The sequence below is a fragment of the Centroberyx affinis genome, unplaced genomic scaffold (genome assembly GCF_046629955.1).
Source record: "Centroberyx affinis isolate AG114_WGS23_722 - 3 ecotype Tasmania unplaced genomic scaffold, CSIRO-AGI_Caff_v1 ptg005641l_1, whole genome shotgun sequence".
In the NCBI taxonomy this organism is placed as follows: Eukaryota; Metazoa; Chordata; class Actinopteri; order Beryciformes; family Berycidae; genus Centroberyx; species Centroberyx affinis.
Window position 1 is genome coordinate 32,523 of NW_027282839.1, and position 16,501 is coordinate 49,023.

The 16,501-nt window shown below is 44.7% G+C and overlaps 2 protein-coding genes and 1 long non-coding RNA gene across 3 annotated transcripts; 2 read left to right on the plus strand and 1 right to left on the minus strand.

The window, feature by feature from the left end:
- Positions 1 to 6,180: 6,180 nt before the first annotated feature.
- mmachc (metabolism of cobalamin associated C) lies at positions 6,181 to 8,801 on the minus strand. The gene is made up of 5 exons (XM_071547065.1): positions 8,712 to 8,801; positions 8,340 to 8,537; positions 7,667 to 7,819; positions 7,347 to 7,523; positions 6,181 to 7,116 (listed from the first exon to the last, which is right to left on the minus strand). Exons 1-5 carry the CDS (start codon positions 8,799 to 8,801, stop codon positions 6,934 to 6,936), a joined length of 801 nt encoding a protein of 266 aa, XP_071403166.1. The 3' UTR covers positions 6,181 to 6,933.
- A 986-nt stretch (positions 8,802 to 9,787) lies between these two features.
- On the plus strand, positions 9,788 to 10,560 carry LOC139667576 (uncharacterized). The gene is made up of 3 exons (XR_011696941.1): positions 9,788 to 9,865; positions 10,203 to 10,245; positions 10,458 to 10,560. It is a non-coding gene; the product is annotated as an uncharacterized lncRNA (long non-coding RNA).
- A 1,508-nt stretch (positions 10,561 to 12,068) lies between these two features.
- Positions 12,069 to 13,335, plus strand: LOC139667579 (uncharacterized). Its single transcript, XM_071547066.1, has 6 exons — positions 12,069 to 12,252; positions 12,480 to 12,553; positions 12,707 to 12,783; positions 12,883 to 12,983; positions 13,095 to 13,170; positions 13,303 to 13,335. Exons 1-6 carry the CDS (start codon positions 12,161 to 12,163, stop codon positions 13,333 to 13,335), a joined length of 453 nt encoding a protein of 150 aa, XP_071403167.1. The 5' UTR covers positions 12,069 to 12,160.
- The last annotated feature ends 3,166 nt before the right edge of the window (positions 13,336 to 16,501 follow it).

The window sequence follows — 16,501 nt, forward strand, 5'->3', positions numbered from 1 at the left end:
GGATCAAGGAATGGCCAAGCCTGTATTACAGTAAAGGGGCTAGTCTGATGTAAGCGGCAGATTTAGAGTTTATCGGCAGCTCTGACATAATGCTTTATGCTTAGCTATAAATTAGTCCTACGGTAGCATGCAAGGCACCTCACCCAGCACAACAACAGGCATGTGAGGGAAGGAGCTAATTGCAATCGTTCAGCAAGCATTCAGGACTGACAGAGCCCCTCCTCTCTCTACTCACTCTAAGCGCTCTGTAGTATTCTTCCTCACTAGGAACATGTTTCTGAGTGGAATCAGGCTTTAAGGGGATCTAATCAATCAACACTTTTAACTTCAGTAACATCTTGGTAACCACATTGGTTCAAGTCTCCAGGTCACAACCAGAAGGCACATAATGTGATTGTAGCTCATGAATACCTGCTGTTATATCAAGTTAAGTTGTTGTCCAGTATATTCACTTGGGTGCATGTGTAGCTTCAAGAGATGTCTCTTTGTCCCAGCCAGCTATAATGGCAGCCATGCAAGACCCAGAGGACAGAGCAGAGGGCTGATGTTCACCTGCAGGGAGAGATACAGAGGTTGAAAAAGTCCAGGACCGACCACATCAAAGTGATCACCAGAGAACAACTGCAGCTACATAAGGATCTACGGGTGGTGTATGTGTGTGTGTGTTGATCTGACCTGACCTGAGTGATTATATTTCCTTAGTTGACCCTTACTCTGACTGTCTCTCAGTTCCCTACAGGATCACATGACCTAAACTCCCACAGGCCAGAGGTGAACCACAGAAAAAACAGCTATGTTCTGAGTCCTCCAAAAGATGCAGAATAAGTCATTGAGTCTACGAGGGCCTAAAAGATCACCATTGTCTGTATCAGTCATCTTCAACCCTTAGAAATAAACAGTGTCTTGGTTTTAGTGTGATTTTTTCCTGCTACGGTCTGTGAGGATGAGCTGTATTATACGGCGAGGCTGTGTTCCTACTCTCTGTTTCAGCGGGTTAATGTATCATGTTCCCAGAGGAATGAAGCTAATCTAAAATGGTGGATTATGTAAGGGGACCCTTAGCCTGGGCTAATCCTTCTCTCCTGTCTGACTGCCACCCTGTTCTTTGATGACGGGCTTAGACTGGAGATGACGAGGTGTCAGGTGAATGTGGCTGTGAGAGTTTCCCTGGGAGAAATTGGACTAATGGTGTTGTTTCACTATCAACATTGAGAAACTGCGTGGAACATCTCTGGCCTCATGCAAACTCCTACAACATATTTCTTGCATTTGTCTGGTTTTACATTTGAGTTATTCAGTATATTTTATCTATGTGGAAGACCCTATCCCAACACTATCCCGAAAATATACACATATTACATAGACATACCAATAGTTGGGAGGTTGCTCCCAGCAGTTTCCACTACATGCGTCTGATCTATCCATGCATGCTTGCCCTGTCATTGCCTCCTGCATATTAGCTCATGTTTGCTTGCTAATCGTGGGAATGAGAGTCTTCTGTTTGCGTGCGGACTGAGCGATGGTTAATGGCCGAACGCTCGTGCCTCTCTGTCTGTTCGACTAAATGGGCTGCACATGTTGGCGTGTTCGATGCATGCGTGTGTTTGGGTTTGTGTGCATGTGCATGTGTGTGGGAGAAGGATAGTGAGATAGAGAGAGAAAGGGAAAGAGAGAGAGAGAGAGGCTAAGCTCCATGATGAGTATTACTCATGGAATACATCTGATTTTGAATTTGTTATTTTTGCATTTATTGGATACATCTGATGACGAGTTTGTGTGCGTGTGTGTGTGTGTGTGTGTGTGTGTGTGTGTGTGTGTGTGTGTGTGTGTAGAATGGAGGGATTTCCAGTTTGATCGCCTGGCTGAGTCTGATAATGAGATAATCGGACAGTCCCCCCCCCCTCCTTCCCATCAGACCACTTGGTCCTTGGTTGACCACTCCTCCTCCGTCCACCAGTCTCCCCATTGGCCCCCGCAACCAGAGCCCACAACCGATTGGCTGCAGGGGGATTCTGAGCTATAGGACTGGTTAATTATGCAAATCCAAGAAACTGATAAGGAGACGGTTTTAAAGCTCAAACCTCCAGAAGTGCACACGCAGAGACACACAGACACACAGACACACACACACTGAGAAGCTATGTGGTTTAAAGAGAGATAGGCTCTGTAAGAAAATAGGAGACTATTTTGTCAGAATAAGCATGCAAGAGAGAGGGAGAGAGAGAGAGAGAGAGAGAGAGAGCAGGAAATATAGAGAAAAAGACAGAGACAGAATCATAATTAAGCTCTTTCCTTTTCCTCATAATTCTCCATCTATACAAAATACTGAAGAACTCCATTCTCTCCTCTGCCTTTTCCCCTCTCTGCTGCTCCCTTTTTCTCACTCATTTCCAAATACTGAATACAAAATTCTCCGGGTGTTGATCTTTCCCTCCCCCTACTCAGTGCTTTCTCCCTCCTAACCCTTCTGTGTTGCTGGTACGCTGCTGGCCTTTCCCCTCTCTTCTTGTTAACTGATGTCTGTGGGCGGATAACGCTGCTTCACTGATCCACAACTCATGAAACACCACTCATCTCTCTCTCTCTCACTCTCTCTCTCTCTCACTCTCTCTCTCTCTCTCTTTCTGTCTCTCTCATCTCTGTCAAAAACTCTCAGCACCGTATCCCTCTACCTGTGCACAGATGTGTCATTCTTGTCTAGGGTTTTTTTTTTTTTTTTGTCTTTGTCTCTCGCTCTTGTGGATTTCAGAGAGCAGCACCCAGCAGACGTTCATGTCGCTTCCTTTAACAGACTGATTCAAAACTCATTTTCTTTTACGATCTGCAGCCCGGTGCCAGCTTTTATTGGATTTACAGGCCTTGCTGTGGCGCTAGTTCTTTTTAACTGTTCAATGCAGCATTCACTGAAACCACCAAGTTTGGCATAGGGCTGACTACAGCTGCAGTGTGTGTGTGCGTCAGTGTGTGTGTGTGTGTGTGTGCCTCAGTGTGTGTGTCTGTGTGTGTGTGTGTGTGTGTGTGTGTGTGAATGAATGAATGTGTCTATCTGTAATCGTTTTTGTTCATCAGTCAGTGGCTGTTGTATGTAGCAACAAGCATAGTGTGGGGGGAAAGAGAGGGCCCCTAGCTGCAGGAGTGTTTCTATCTATTTTGTTTGTAACTCCCTGTATCCCAGGCCAGTCAAGGTCCATGACTGCCTCTGCAATTCTGTAAAAAAAACCACACAGGAACCAGAGAGCTTAGCGGCACCGCTCTGCCTGCCAGACCTCAAGCTGCATTCTGGAGAAAACTTAGTCCATGTCAGTCCTGCAGCAGGAGGAGGAGGAGGAGGAGGAGGGCATGAAGCAGGACAGAGGGAGAGAGAGAGGGAGGTAGGTAATCAGAAGGATCTCCCTCCTCCCTCTGCCATTTTCCCTATCCCCCCTGCCTCAATTTCCTCAGCAGACTCCCCACGTCTTTCTCTACCTCCCTCCTGACATTCGTCCCAGAATGTTCCACCTCTGGGTTTCAGCGTGTCCCGCAGGCACGCTACAGTCACCGCAGAGGACGAAGCTATCAGGCTTTTTTGTCCACAGCAACAGAAACCTGCAAAACCAGAGACTGTCGTATCTATCCAGTATGAAACAAAATTATCCCTCCACTGTCTGAAATGTATGAATGTTAGGGTTCAAAACTTAATGAAGGAGGGAAGGAAGGAAAGAAGAAAGGAGGGAAGAACAGAAGGAAGGAGAGGATACAAGAAAGAATGAAAGAAAGAAAAAAAACTTAAAAAGGAACTGCAAGCGGTGCATTATTCTGCAAAGGTTTGCGGTGCCGATTTGGTTCTTGTTGCTTAGATTTCTGCCAAATAACTTTCCTGTGATAAACGGCTATTGGCAAATGTGGCTTGTGCAAATGTGCCTCATTACAACTGAATCACCGTTTAGTTGTTCATGGACCTTTCATGGAACTTTTACTGTCACTGGTCAAAATTGTGCATTTATTGTATGTGAATGTACAGTAATAATATGAATGTGTTGAAAGAAAATGGATGAAGTAATGAGTATGAATACTGAAGCCGCATGAGAAGCTGAGGGTGAGACTGAGAGTGAGTTAATAGTGCAGAGTTTACTGACTTTTAGACATATACAGAGAGAGAGAGAGAGAGAGAGAGAGAGAGAGAGAGAGAGAGAGAGAGAGAGAAAGAGAGACAGAGAGAGGGAGAGAGAGAAGAGATGGGATAAAGCAATAGAGGAGGGGGATAGGGGAGAGATAGAGTATCTGTGGGAGTATAATTAACTCCATGGTCTGCCTCTCTGCAGGCCTGCGGCATACTGCTCTGAAATGCTGATTCAGTACACAGAGAGACAGAACAGAACAGAGGGGAGAGAGAGAGGAGTGAGGAGAGGGGTGCAGTGAGAGAGAGAGAGAGAGAGAGAGAGAGAGAGAGAAAGAGAGAGAGAGGTGAGGTGTTGCAATGAATGGAAAATGTGTAATGAAGAGATGAATGGCCCAATAGGAAAAGTTGTGATGATTTTGCAGTTGTAACCACAAAGGAGGGGGGCAAAGGGGAAATAATGAAGGTTAGAGTGATAATAAAGTTAAACTTAAATGCAAGTAACGTAATGGGAGATCAAATAGTTATATAACTTAAATAGTTATCGCTGAGTAGATAGTATCTACAACAGTCACCATTCTACACCAGGCTGATGTAAAGCAGGTTATCTGCGTGGCCAGTAGATGACTTTTTTTAAGTGCTGAACATTTGCAGATGTTTGAAGGACAGGAGTGCAAAGCCCCCTGCATTATCAAGAGGAGAATAGCGACATCTAGAGGTGTCACAGTGGATGTGAACTCTACTGAACTTCTACTGCAGGATTGCTGATGCACCGATCCACTTTGGCCCTGTACCTCTAGCATAGCCACGGAACAAGGAAGGCTCACACCATCCCATTGCTGAACTGAAAGAAAATCACTAGATAGATCTGATTTCACCCCAACTACACAGATATAGTTTAATGACTATTCTGACAGAAGCGTGGCAGCACATTTCTAAGCTGTGGATAACATAGAAGTGGCGGTAGACTACAGATTTAAGAACATCAGGTTGAGAGAAGAGAATGATTTACACTCTCCCCTTGAGCAAAGCACTTCACCCCTCACTGCTCAGTGACCGACAGGAGTAGACTGGACAGCTCCAAAGTGTCAGAGAGAGAACTTTCCCTTGGTAAATAAAGGATAAAAAACCCCCATAAAACTAGCATAGCATAGCCAGGCAAAGTCAGTGTGTCCTGAGTGAAGGTGTTGCAGGGTGGGGTGCTGACCCGGTGACAGAGGGGTTAGTCACAGTTGAGCACTAGTCAGCCTGTCACCATGCTGGGAGGCAGAGGCAGTGTCACATCTATAATGCATCACTCCGGGTGTCAGGTAAACTGGAGGGAGAGGTGGACCAGTGGAACCAAAGGCTACTGGAGAGACAGATAGACAGACAGATACGTAGACAGACAGACTGACAGACAGACAGACAGAGACAGATAGATAAACAGACAGACAGACACAGACAGATAGCGAGATAGACAGATACGTAGACAGACAGACTGACAGACACAGACAGATAGATAGGGAGATAGACAGACAGACAGACAGAGACAGATAGATAAACAGACAGACAGACACAGACAGATAGCGAGATAGACAGATACGTAGACAGACAGACTGACAGACACAGACAGATAGATAGGGAGATAGACAGACAGACAGATACGTAGACAGACTGACAGACAGACAGAGACAGATAGATAGACAGACAGACACGTAGACAGACTGACAGACAGATAGATAGACAGACTGACAGACACAGACAGACAGATAGCGAGATACACTGTACAAAGTATGTCTGTCTTTTAGCTACACAGTTTACGTTTCTTGTTACACCACAAGAATAGTGGATTATTCTTGTAATAGATATTCATAATCTCACATAATGTACAACCATGTATGTTTATGAGCAGGAGCACTGCAGAGACCATCCCTGTCTTTTCTAGTGTGTTTATTTTACCATTAATAGAAACAGGGAGAGAGAAAGAGGAAGAGGCAGAAAGAGGATGTGTAGCTACAGCAACATGTTATAAGGTGTGCTGTTTATTCAGTGAGTTTCTCTTTTCAGTTCAAAGTTCACATCACACACTGAAAGCAATCTGTCTACCAGTAAGCATTTGTGGCACTTCACCGGAAACTCTAATACGATAACACAATCGTTTAACGCTACAATCAAGTAGCTCATAATTGCTAAGAATTGTTAAAGTGAAATAAGTGAGTAAGGGAGAGCGAGTTTGTGATCAAGCACTCAAAGATAGGGATGACAAATTCAAAGCAGGCTTGTGATAGAGAGCGTCTTGAAACACAGCTGTATTGATTTTATTTATGTAGTGTACTGTGTCAAATGATTCAGCGTTTTGAAAGTCCATCACTACTCCAAGATAAACAGTTTATAGCCGCAGTCTAACAGTTACAGTAGTATACAAACAACAAACATATAAAGTGCATTCTTTATTATGATAGGACATAACAGAACAAATGCCTTGTGGAGCAGAACAGACTTTTCACTTTTGAACAAGTAGGGTAGTGCTCTTCATGTGCTTGGGGGGTATGCATTATTGGAGTGGCATTAACATGCTCACGTCGGGGCGCCTTTGCTGCATGTCTTCCCCTTGCTCTCTCTCCCATACTTTCCTGTCTCTCTATCACTATATCTGTCCAAAAATAAATCTTTAAAAAAAAAACAAAAAAAAAACATGCTCACATGTCAAATCTGAACGCCATGTAGTTTCTTGAGTCTTGATATAGAGCCGGCCAGTCCAGGTTTATACAGTATTTATGTAAAAGTCTGATAAGCAGTAGAGATTTATGTCCAGAGAGGAGAGGCAGTACTCCCACACTGCTGCTGTCCTCCTGTCAGCCGTGTCCGTCCATCACGGTGTGTGTGTCGGAGCTGGAGTCAGGCTGGTCCTCTTCCCTGTGCAGGAAGCCCCAGGTCCTGAGCAGAGCAGATCGCTGGCCAGGGGGAGTGGAAAAGTAGTCCCTCTGTTTCTGGGAGTAGGTCTGGACTGGAGGGATGATGTTTCTGTAGCTCCAGTCCTGATCACACAAATGATGCAGTAGTTTTAATGACACACTGATATGACTTTATGGTTCAGAGGGACTCCATGGGACAAAACCCTTAACTGATGATGGTGGTCTGTGGTCTAAAGGGCATCTATCTGGAGGTTCCTGAGATGAAAAAGTTTGGGAACCCCTGATCTAGACTACAATATTTATTGTGTGTGTCACAAGTATTATGACCAACAGAGAGAGCTGAAGTCCTATACCTGCCAGCGAAGATTGAAACCCTCCAGCAGCTGTATCCTGGTCTCTCTGGAAGGCACACAGTCAGGAGGGACAGGCTGCACCAGCTCAGATCCCGCCTCCACACCTCCAAACACCAACAGAGCTCTGATGGCAAACCAGCCCCCGAACCGAGGGTGCACACACACTCCAAACATCTTCTGCAGATGGGAGACAGAGAGAGACATAGAGCACAAAGGTGACTAGACAGGAAATAAAAACACATAGTACAAAATTACTACTGTGTCTACACATTTAATAAAGGTAGCAAGCAATGGGATTCTGTATAAAAGAATAAAATTACTTTCTCCCCCCAGGGATGGTCTGTGACGTCGGCCTGTCGGTAGTAGAAGGCAGCTCCGGACACATGGGCAGCAGTCTGGGCCAAGAACTTAGGCTTCCTGCTGGGCAGCATCTCATAGTCAAAACTCACATCCACCTTCTGACCTGGGAAACACTACAGGGAGGGAGAGGAGAAGGAAACATTGATCACTATGTCTGATCTTATTTGAGACTCTGGAATGAAGCCCTCCACCGCATGGCAGAGACATAACTCCATTCATGACCTCACTTTCTTTTTATACCAGTAAAACTTATTGCACAATCCATGATACATCAATGATACTGTTGTTACATAACTATACTTACATAATTCACTCATAACCCATAATTTTGCTTGCTGTAAACCCCTTGTTTCCTAAATCCCCATAATTCCTTTTTTCCCCCTGTATTTTATTAATTTATTTTCTGTCTTATCTTTTTATTGTATTTGTAAGTTTTTTTCCTTCTCATTCTTTTTCTTTGATTTTATTTCCCCACTTTTTAATGTATTAACCATACCTTGTACGAATACAAATTAATAATTGCTCACAAAGAAATCATTTCTGACCATGTAGGCTACAGTATGTGAACACAGAGGTAATGCCCAACCAACCACATAACCCTCTCTCTCTCACACACTTACACACACACCTTACCTGTGAGATGGCAGACTTGATGCAGTGTTTGACACACTGGTCTATGGGGTCAGAAACCCCCTGGCAGCCTCTCTCTTCCATGAAGGGCAGGAAGGCTTGTTCAAACATGGCAGGGGTGCTGAGCACCACCACAGCCAGGGTGTCATCTGGGTAGGCCAGGCGGAGAGAGGGCGACAGCACTGCGTTATACCAGCCAACCTGCGACCAACAGAGGGACAGGAACAACAGGCATGCTTAGAAAAGTCAGTACACAGACAGGTGAACAGCTGGCTGTCTGTAGCTGTCTTGAACTGCAGCTAGCATTGTCGGTCCGTTATAGTTCCCCTTGCTGTCAAAGCTACATACACTTTAGATGACTATGTGCAGCCATACCTTTAGAGCGTAAACTTCAAACCCAAGCTTTGATAGAGAGTCATTTAACAGTCCTGTCACATTTCCCACATTGTCATTGGGAGCCGCCATTGTTGCATGTCAACACAACACTTTGGATTGTGGGATATGCTGTTCTGTACCCCAAGGTCTGAAATTAATCTAGACACTTGCTCTTTCTACTGTAACTTTTATACGTATGGTTACAATAGATAGAATTTAGTGCGTGAATATGCCGTTCAGAGTTAAAATCTGTAACATCTACAATTTGTGAACTAGAGCTGATCGAGAAATTATGCACTACATTACCCAGAAGACCCCCACGACGACGTCATACGCAATCACGTTGTGTTGTGGGCTCCTGGATTTAAAAGTAGATCGCACGGTATTCTGTAAGTAGCTTGATTAGCTGTACATTTTTATTTCTGGATTCATGAAACAATGTTATTGATTGTCTTTTCATTGACTGATCATGTGATCGCAGCCAGACATCATCCAGTGTCCAAGTACGACCAGTCGTTCATTTTTCTGCCCACCAAGACTGTAGCTAGACCTTGACTGATCGTGAAAAGAAAAAGTCACAGTAAAGCAGCTGCTAACTGACATTAGCTTACGTTAACGTCCGCTTGCTAATTAAGCTAGCTAGCATTAACATTTGCTGTGTCGTGGTAACGCTGACGTTTCTGGTAACCAAGTCTGGGCTGGAAAGAGAATTGCCCTGCGGGGATCAATTAATCAAATTATCAGCCTCCACATTCCCATGCCAAACCTCTCGTACTGCTGCATCTCAACTACCTGCTTCTCACTCAGCAACATACGGCCGTCACTGCAGCTTATCCAGCAGGCTTGCTGTAATTTCATCTCACACACAGCGTCAGAGATCTTAACTGGGTTGTTACCTCACGAACCCGCCGCAAAACACGTCTAGAGTTACTGCATCATCACTATTCAACGGTCAAACGTCATGGCAGGCAATGCAACACTTGCATGAAGGATCAAGGATTACGCCGACTGAGTCTAATTAACAAATTGAGGGATCCCACCTTTGACTACTGCACTTTTTATTTGTTTGTTTTTAGTTCAACTCAAAGATGAACTGGGACAATCAGTTGAGCTCCATCCTGTCAGCAGCAGATGGCAGCGTGGCCAAGATGAGGGTGAGTTTAGAGTCATCTCCTCTTGACCTTCTGCTTTGTTTGTCCTGAAGGAAAACACACTGAAGACAAATGCATTGTTTCAAGGAAGCATTGGCCCCTATAACACATTTGCTTTTGATTTCCATCAGTGTGTATAGAGGCCTCACTGTTGTCTGCAGTTGTAAATTGTCAGCATTGGACCATCAGTAGATGGCACTGTAGCTCCACTAAACCTCAAAAATGGCAACTCAGTGTAAATCTTTAACATACTATTCAGATTTTAAAAAAAAGGCATACTGACAATAAGAAAGAGTTTGGGAATTCCCAGTGAATTTCAGAGTCTTTTATGTTTCCCCAGGAGAGGCTGACCTCACCAGGGAAATTCTCCAGAGGAAGAGAAGGTGGGTGAACCAGAACATTTTGAGGTTTCTGAGACTACTGTAAATGGAAATTACCTATTTGTGTGTAACTTCCGGCACTTCAGGCCTCACAGTAAACTGCCAAACAGCAGAGGAGGGATGATGACTTATGGGAGGATAACTCCTCCCCCCCATCTTTTTATTTAACCTTTGTGTGCGTCATCTTCCTCCCTCATCCTCCTCTTCCTCTTCAGATCTGTTTCCAGTAAGGGAGATGATTCACAATTCAGATGTGGACCATCCTACTCTTCCTCTTCCTCTTCCTCCGCCTCGAGCCCCCCTCCCCCCGCAGCCGTCCTCGTCTCTCAGTCCTGGTGTGCAGTGGGCAGACCTAGCTGCTGTCCAGTCACAGCTCCAGATACAGAGCCAGGTGTGTGTGTGTGTGTGTGTCTGTGTTTGTTTGTTTGACAGTGAGAACAGATGGTCGGTGCTTTTATGTAATTTATTCTGTTGTTATTATTGTGGCAGAGACAGAATTCCAATTTTCTTCTTCCAATGTCTTTTCAAGGCGATTGAGTCTCTCACCCAGAAACTCCATGACATGGAAAGGGAGAGACAGTCGCAGCAACGTCACATCCAGACACTGCAAGGTAGCCTACTGAACCATAACACCTCACCTCAGTCTCTTGAGAACCAGTAAAGACTTAGCAGATGTTAGAGAGGTTACACACCAGACGTAAGCTAATAAATCACATAATTAAATATTAATAGTGCCCAGAGATAGTCAAGCTGTTAAAGGTGCTACATATAGCATTTTGATATCAATAAATCATTGCCACATTAATTTTGAGATGTTTTAGTATAATTAATGTAGACAAACAAGACCATTGTCAATAAGATCAACAGCCTCTACCAGCCTTTACACTGCATTTTAAATTGTGTGCCATCAGGTAAATGTTGTGGGAAATCTGCTGCATTGCTTCATCGCACAAAGTGAGATCACAGCACAAAACAGAAATAGGGCCGGTGTTTTTACTTTGCATGTAGTGCACAAGTACACAACAATCCATTTCCGTTATTGTACCTGCATTCAGTTTCAAGTTCACTTTAGCCTACCTTGCCAGAATACACAGGAACAACAGGGAGGGGGTAGTAACATCCTCTTTGCAACAGGAAGCGATAGGTTTTTTGTGGAGAATGTGGTCTTAACTTTGAGAAACACTAGCACTAACAATTCCACTGACATGAGGTAGAGGCTACCAGTTGTCACAATAATGGCCCCCTTTTTTTTACGCTAATTATACCAAGAGATCACAGTTAATTTGACAATGATATATTGACGCTTGAAAATTGCTATACATACCACCTTTAAGTCTGTGAAACCACGTGTTTGTCTCTACTGTCCTAGGATCAAATCCTCAAATAGAATACGTATGAAACTGTATAATACACAAAAAAAGAAGTTTATTTGCTATAAATAGTGCTAACAAATACTAGCACTTCAAAGCAATAAATGAACACAAATGTAGGTTTGGTTTAGCAGCTACTCTTATGCAACGCGTTTCAAGCTTGGCGCTCTTCCTCAGGCAGCATCCATTTGTTAGCACTATTTATAGTAAATAAACATCTTGTTTTGTGCATTATACGGTTTCCACCTTTTCTATTTGAAGTTCTCTGACCCTTTGGGAACCGATATTTTCCACTGCCTTTTTATGTGGATTCCTAGGATCAAATCCTACCAGTGTCTCTACTCTAAAAAATACTAAACATAAGTGGACTCCTTTATAATGAAAACATTAATAAATGACATTGGATTTGTCCACAATGCCGGTAAAGGAAGGGAAAAGTCCCGCTCTCTGATGATCTGTCTTCCCCAGAGGAGATTCACCGGCTGCATGAAGAGTCAAAGGAGAAGGGTGAAGCAGGGAGGGGACAAAGTCCAGGAGCAGAGAGAAGGATGGAGCAGTGGAGGAGGGAGGTTGGGCGTGAGCTGAGCAGTCTCCGGGGACACATCACCAGAGCCACGTCGCTAGGCAACCTCGAGGAGAGGTGGGAGGTGGGGGGGGGGGGGCAATAACTGCAGACTGACATGATTATAGGTCCATCTCATGACTTACATGGAAATGTTTACACCTCACATACAGTTCAAAAGATTTGGCTGCTAGGACAGTGTCGAGGTGACATTTTCAGGTTTGGGAAACCAGATGTGAAAAACAGAAATGACAATGAGGTGGAGTTTTATCACCACTTCTTTTTCTTTTTTTGCGTTTTCACAGTTTCAGCTCAAAGCTCCGCCGAGAGGAGCTGGAGCACCTGCGGAGAGAGGTGGACCAACTGAAAACACAGCTACGTGAGTCACATACACACACATACAGTACATCATACCATTCCCTTGCATTGGTTTTTACGGGACTGCACATGTCCTAAACCCAACGCTGGCCTGTAAAGCGAAGGCAAGCACAGTCTTGCTCACTGCTTCTCCTCTCTGTTTTCTGCTTGACAGGGAGACAGGAGGAGGACGTGTTCCTCCAGCAGTCAGAGGCCAGAGAGACCAGGAGACAATATGAACGCAGCTGCAAGGTAAACACATGGTCCCATTCAGGTTATGTTTGGTGATGGTTCTGTTTTTTTTCCTATTCTTTCAGATCCTTAACCTCTTTGCTTTGTGTGTTTGCCCAGACACTAGAGGAGCTTACAGACAGTTACAGAACACACAGCTTTGACCTGGCCAAGACTGTTTCTCAGTATACTCACACACAACAAGAGGTCCGCCAGATCAGGTACATGTGTGAACGTGCGTGTGTGTGTGTGTGTGTGTGTGTGTGTGTGCACCTGGGTTTTTGTCTCTGTCTTTCTGTGCCTAATGTGCTGTAATTTGTCTTTGAGAACAGAACAACTGTGTCAGAGCTGAAGGATGAAGTCAGGAATCTTATTCTCAGAGAACGTCAACCCACACCTTTGCTGTCGGCGCGCACATCAGGCGGGTCTCACTCATGCACACACACACACACACACACACACACACACACGCACACACACACATACAGCATGATAAACTATTTAAAGTCCCCATGAAATGAACTCCCATTACTTTTACAGAGTATCTTTAATGGTGACCTCATGCTGCACTAGTTGCCTTTCTCTCCCTGACTCATATTCCATTGGTTTAGACTTTTGAATGATCCCACACTGCGTTATGTCCCGCCCCAACATCCTGTTTCAACAGCAAATGCATCAAATCAAGGAAGTAAACATGGGGATTTCCTGGGGTCTAACCATGTTTTTCATGTGGTCCTACAGCATTAGTTCCAGCTCCAGCTCCAGCTCCAGTCCCAGTGCCCAGCAGCCATAGCAGAGGGGTCAGAGTTGAAGAGGCGGCGCCGGACTCTGACTCAGAGGACTTTAGCCCCACCCCCAGCCTGGCAGAGGTCAGCTCAGATGACCTGTCATGGCTGGATGACAAAGACCCGGGTGAGGGCCGATGTTTTCTGAATGAAAAGCATGGTTGTCAGGTGTATATAGTGCAGTATGAGACTTGCTTCCGCTTTCCATTTTCACAACCCTGCTAGGCTGGCTCTTCTGTTTTTTTGGCCACCCACATACACCAACAAAAACACACAGAGTGACAACCGGATCACACACTCCAACCGTCAGAGTGTTAGGCAAGGCACCAGATGGGCACAGAATGAGCGAGGGTTTTAGCAGGATGGAACGTGTAGCTTCCCCTCCCTTCCCTCCCCCACACATCTGGAACAACCGTGTCTGTGATTCACCCCAGTGGATCTCACTCGGTGAAGAGCACTCGACTATGTTTAACATTTCTGCGTACAGCTGTTGATGTGAGTTTAGTGAAACGCGCTACATCAGGAGGTTGGATGTTGGGAGGCAGAGAAACTGTGTAAAAAGAAACAAGATGAAAGAAAAAGCAAAGATAAAGGAGAGGTGAAGAATACAATCTGGAGGTGTACAGTAGTCCTGCTGAGTTCCCCGCCTGCAGTCGAAACAGTGAAACTCATTTCCTCTCCACCAATCTCTGCAAAGCCAATCGTTTCCTGGGAACTCTGGTATCCTGTGTGTATGCATGTGTATGTGTGTGTGCACGCACGCAGTAATCTCCCCCAGAGACTTACTGTAACAGTAGGTTGATGTTCCCGTAAGAGATTGTGATCTGTGCTCTAAATGTTTCCCAGAGTGATTTGGACACATGCACCCAGACTAATTTGATGATTGTATCCACACACGCACATGCACACACACACATACTGCTGCTCTGTTGTTATGGGAAAACATTTGAATGTCCTCCAACCTAATCCTACACAGCAAATAGCCACTTACACACACATAGACACACACACACACACACACACACACTAACTAACTGGTCCTTCTCTGTTGTTCTCCTCCTCTCCTCCAGCTCTTCATCAGAAAGGCGTCCAGCGGGTGCGCCTGAGCACTCGGTCCAGACGAAGTGACTTTGCTGGTCCTGGTAGTGATCTAGAAGAGGATGACGACGGTGATGATGATGATGATGATGATGATCTTCTTGATGATGATGTGAACCTAGGTTTGGGATCTGACCTTAGCCTTAATGACCTCTGACCTTTTTGAAAGAAGGCTCTGTGATTAGACTGGATAGGAGTCAACAACATAAAGACCTTTCCTCCTGCTCTTCCAATAAGCAAAATGTAGTATTACAGTTACTTAGCAGACCTGGATCAATGTGATGTGATACATGATTGGTCCTAGTAGGGAAATGCTCTGTTTAGCCCCGCCACAGGAGGGGCTCTATGGATTGCATTGTCGGTCGGTCAGTTGGTCAGTTGGAGTTAGACTGCAGACTCTCCAGCAGGAGACCCGAGTTTGATTCCCAGCAGAGACGCTTCCACAAAATTTAACGTAGCGTAGCGTAACGACTCTTAGTCTTGTTGCTTGTCAGATAGTATTTTTTTTTTTTTTTAAGATTTATTTTTTAGGCATTTTATACTTTATTGATAGAGACAAGTGTGAGAGAGAGACAGGAAGGTATGGGAGAGAGAGGGGAGGACATGCAGCAAATGACCGCGGGCCGGATTCGAATCCGGGTCGCTGCGGGAAGGACTGAGCCTTATGGTACGTGCTCTACTTGGTGAGCCACCGGGGCACCCTGTCAGATAGTATTTTTAAACAATTCTTTGGGTTACTGTTGTAGAATACCAGATGTGTGGGGTTTACAGACAGTGTCAGATAAAAATTGTTAATCACAAGAAAACTTTTCTAAATTGACTTTCAAATGCTTTCTTATAATTGTCTAAACTCTGACACTTACCTCCCATGTGACACACCCCAACTCTCTGTTACCGAAGTATGATGAAACAAACCACTAAACGATTTTGCAGATACTATTTGGCCCAGGTGTGTTTGTTTGTAATGACATTCATCACGTATTGCTTTCTCCCAGTCTGGTTGGTGAGATCGGCTCGAGTTTGAAAGGGACTCTTGGGACAATGGAAACTGCTGAGAACTGTGATAGCTGGAAGTTCTCTCTGAATAATCGGCTTTAACCGTCTCCACATGTACAGACTGATAGCATCCTGGGAACAAACTGTCTGAGGAGACGGGCAGCCATTACAACGGCCAACATCTCATTCCCTCAGCCAGGAGTATTTGTTGTATAAAAGAAATAGAATTTTAACTTTGACATGACTTGATCACTTGAAGTAATATCAGGTGTAAAACTCTTCACGAGTGAGTTGACTGTGTAATGATGAGGAAAATTTTTATGGATAGTACCTTTTAGCTTTGAAGTTCTGGTAATAATGGTACTATATCTTATGCTACAATGATCAGACAGTGTGTGGAGTAATGGCTATTTAATGGATTTTCTTTTACCACTATATTATACACTTCAACAAATGGTTCTGATTCCTGACAATGCAGTTGAAGTACGGGAAAAGAGGAACCAAAAGCTATTAATGATATGAGGTCGCCCCCCCCCCCCCACACACACACACACACACACACACACACACACACACACACTCCACTGTGTTCTCCATGCTCCACAGCTGAGTTAAAAGTCCCTTTATGCTGTCATGTCTGACATGAGTCACACTGCGCCAGGCTTGGTGTCAGGCTGCTGAATTTTTCAGTATCCAGACACCCCCCATGGAGGACTCTGGACCACAGTGAGGAGCCGAGGGGGAGCGGATGGGTTAGGTGTTCAGTGGGGGGTATTAAGACTCGAGGGGCTGGAGTGACTGCAGACGCTCCCAAGCTCAGCCAAAGAGGAGGATTGTCTCACTGGTCAATAGTCAAAACC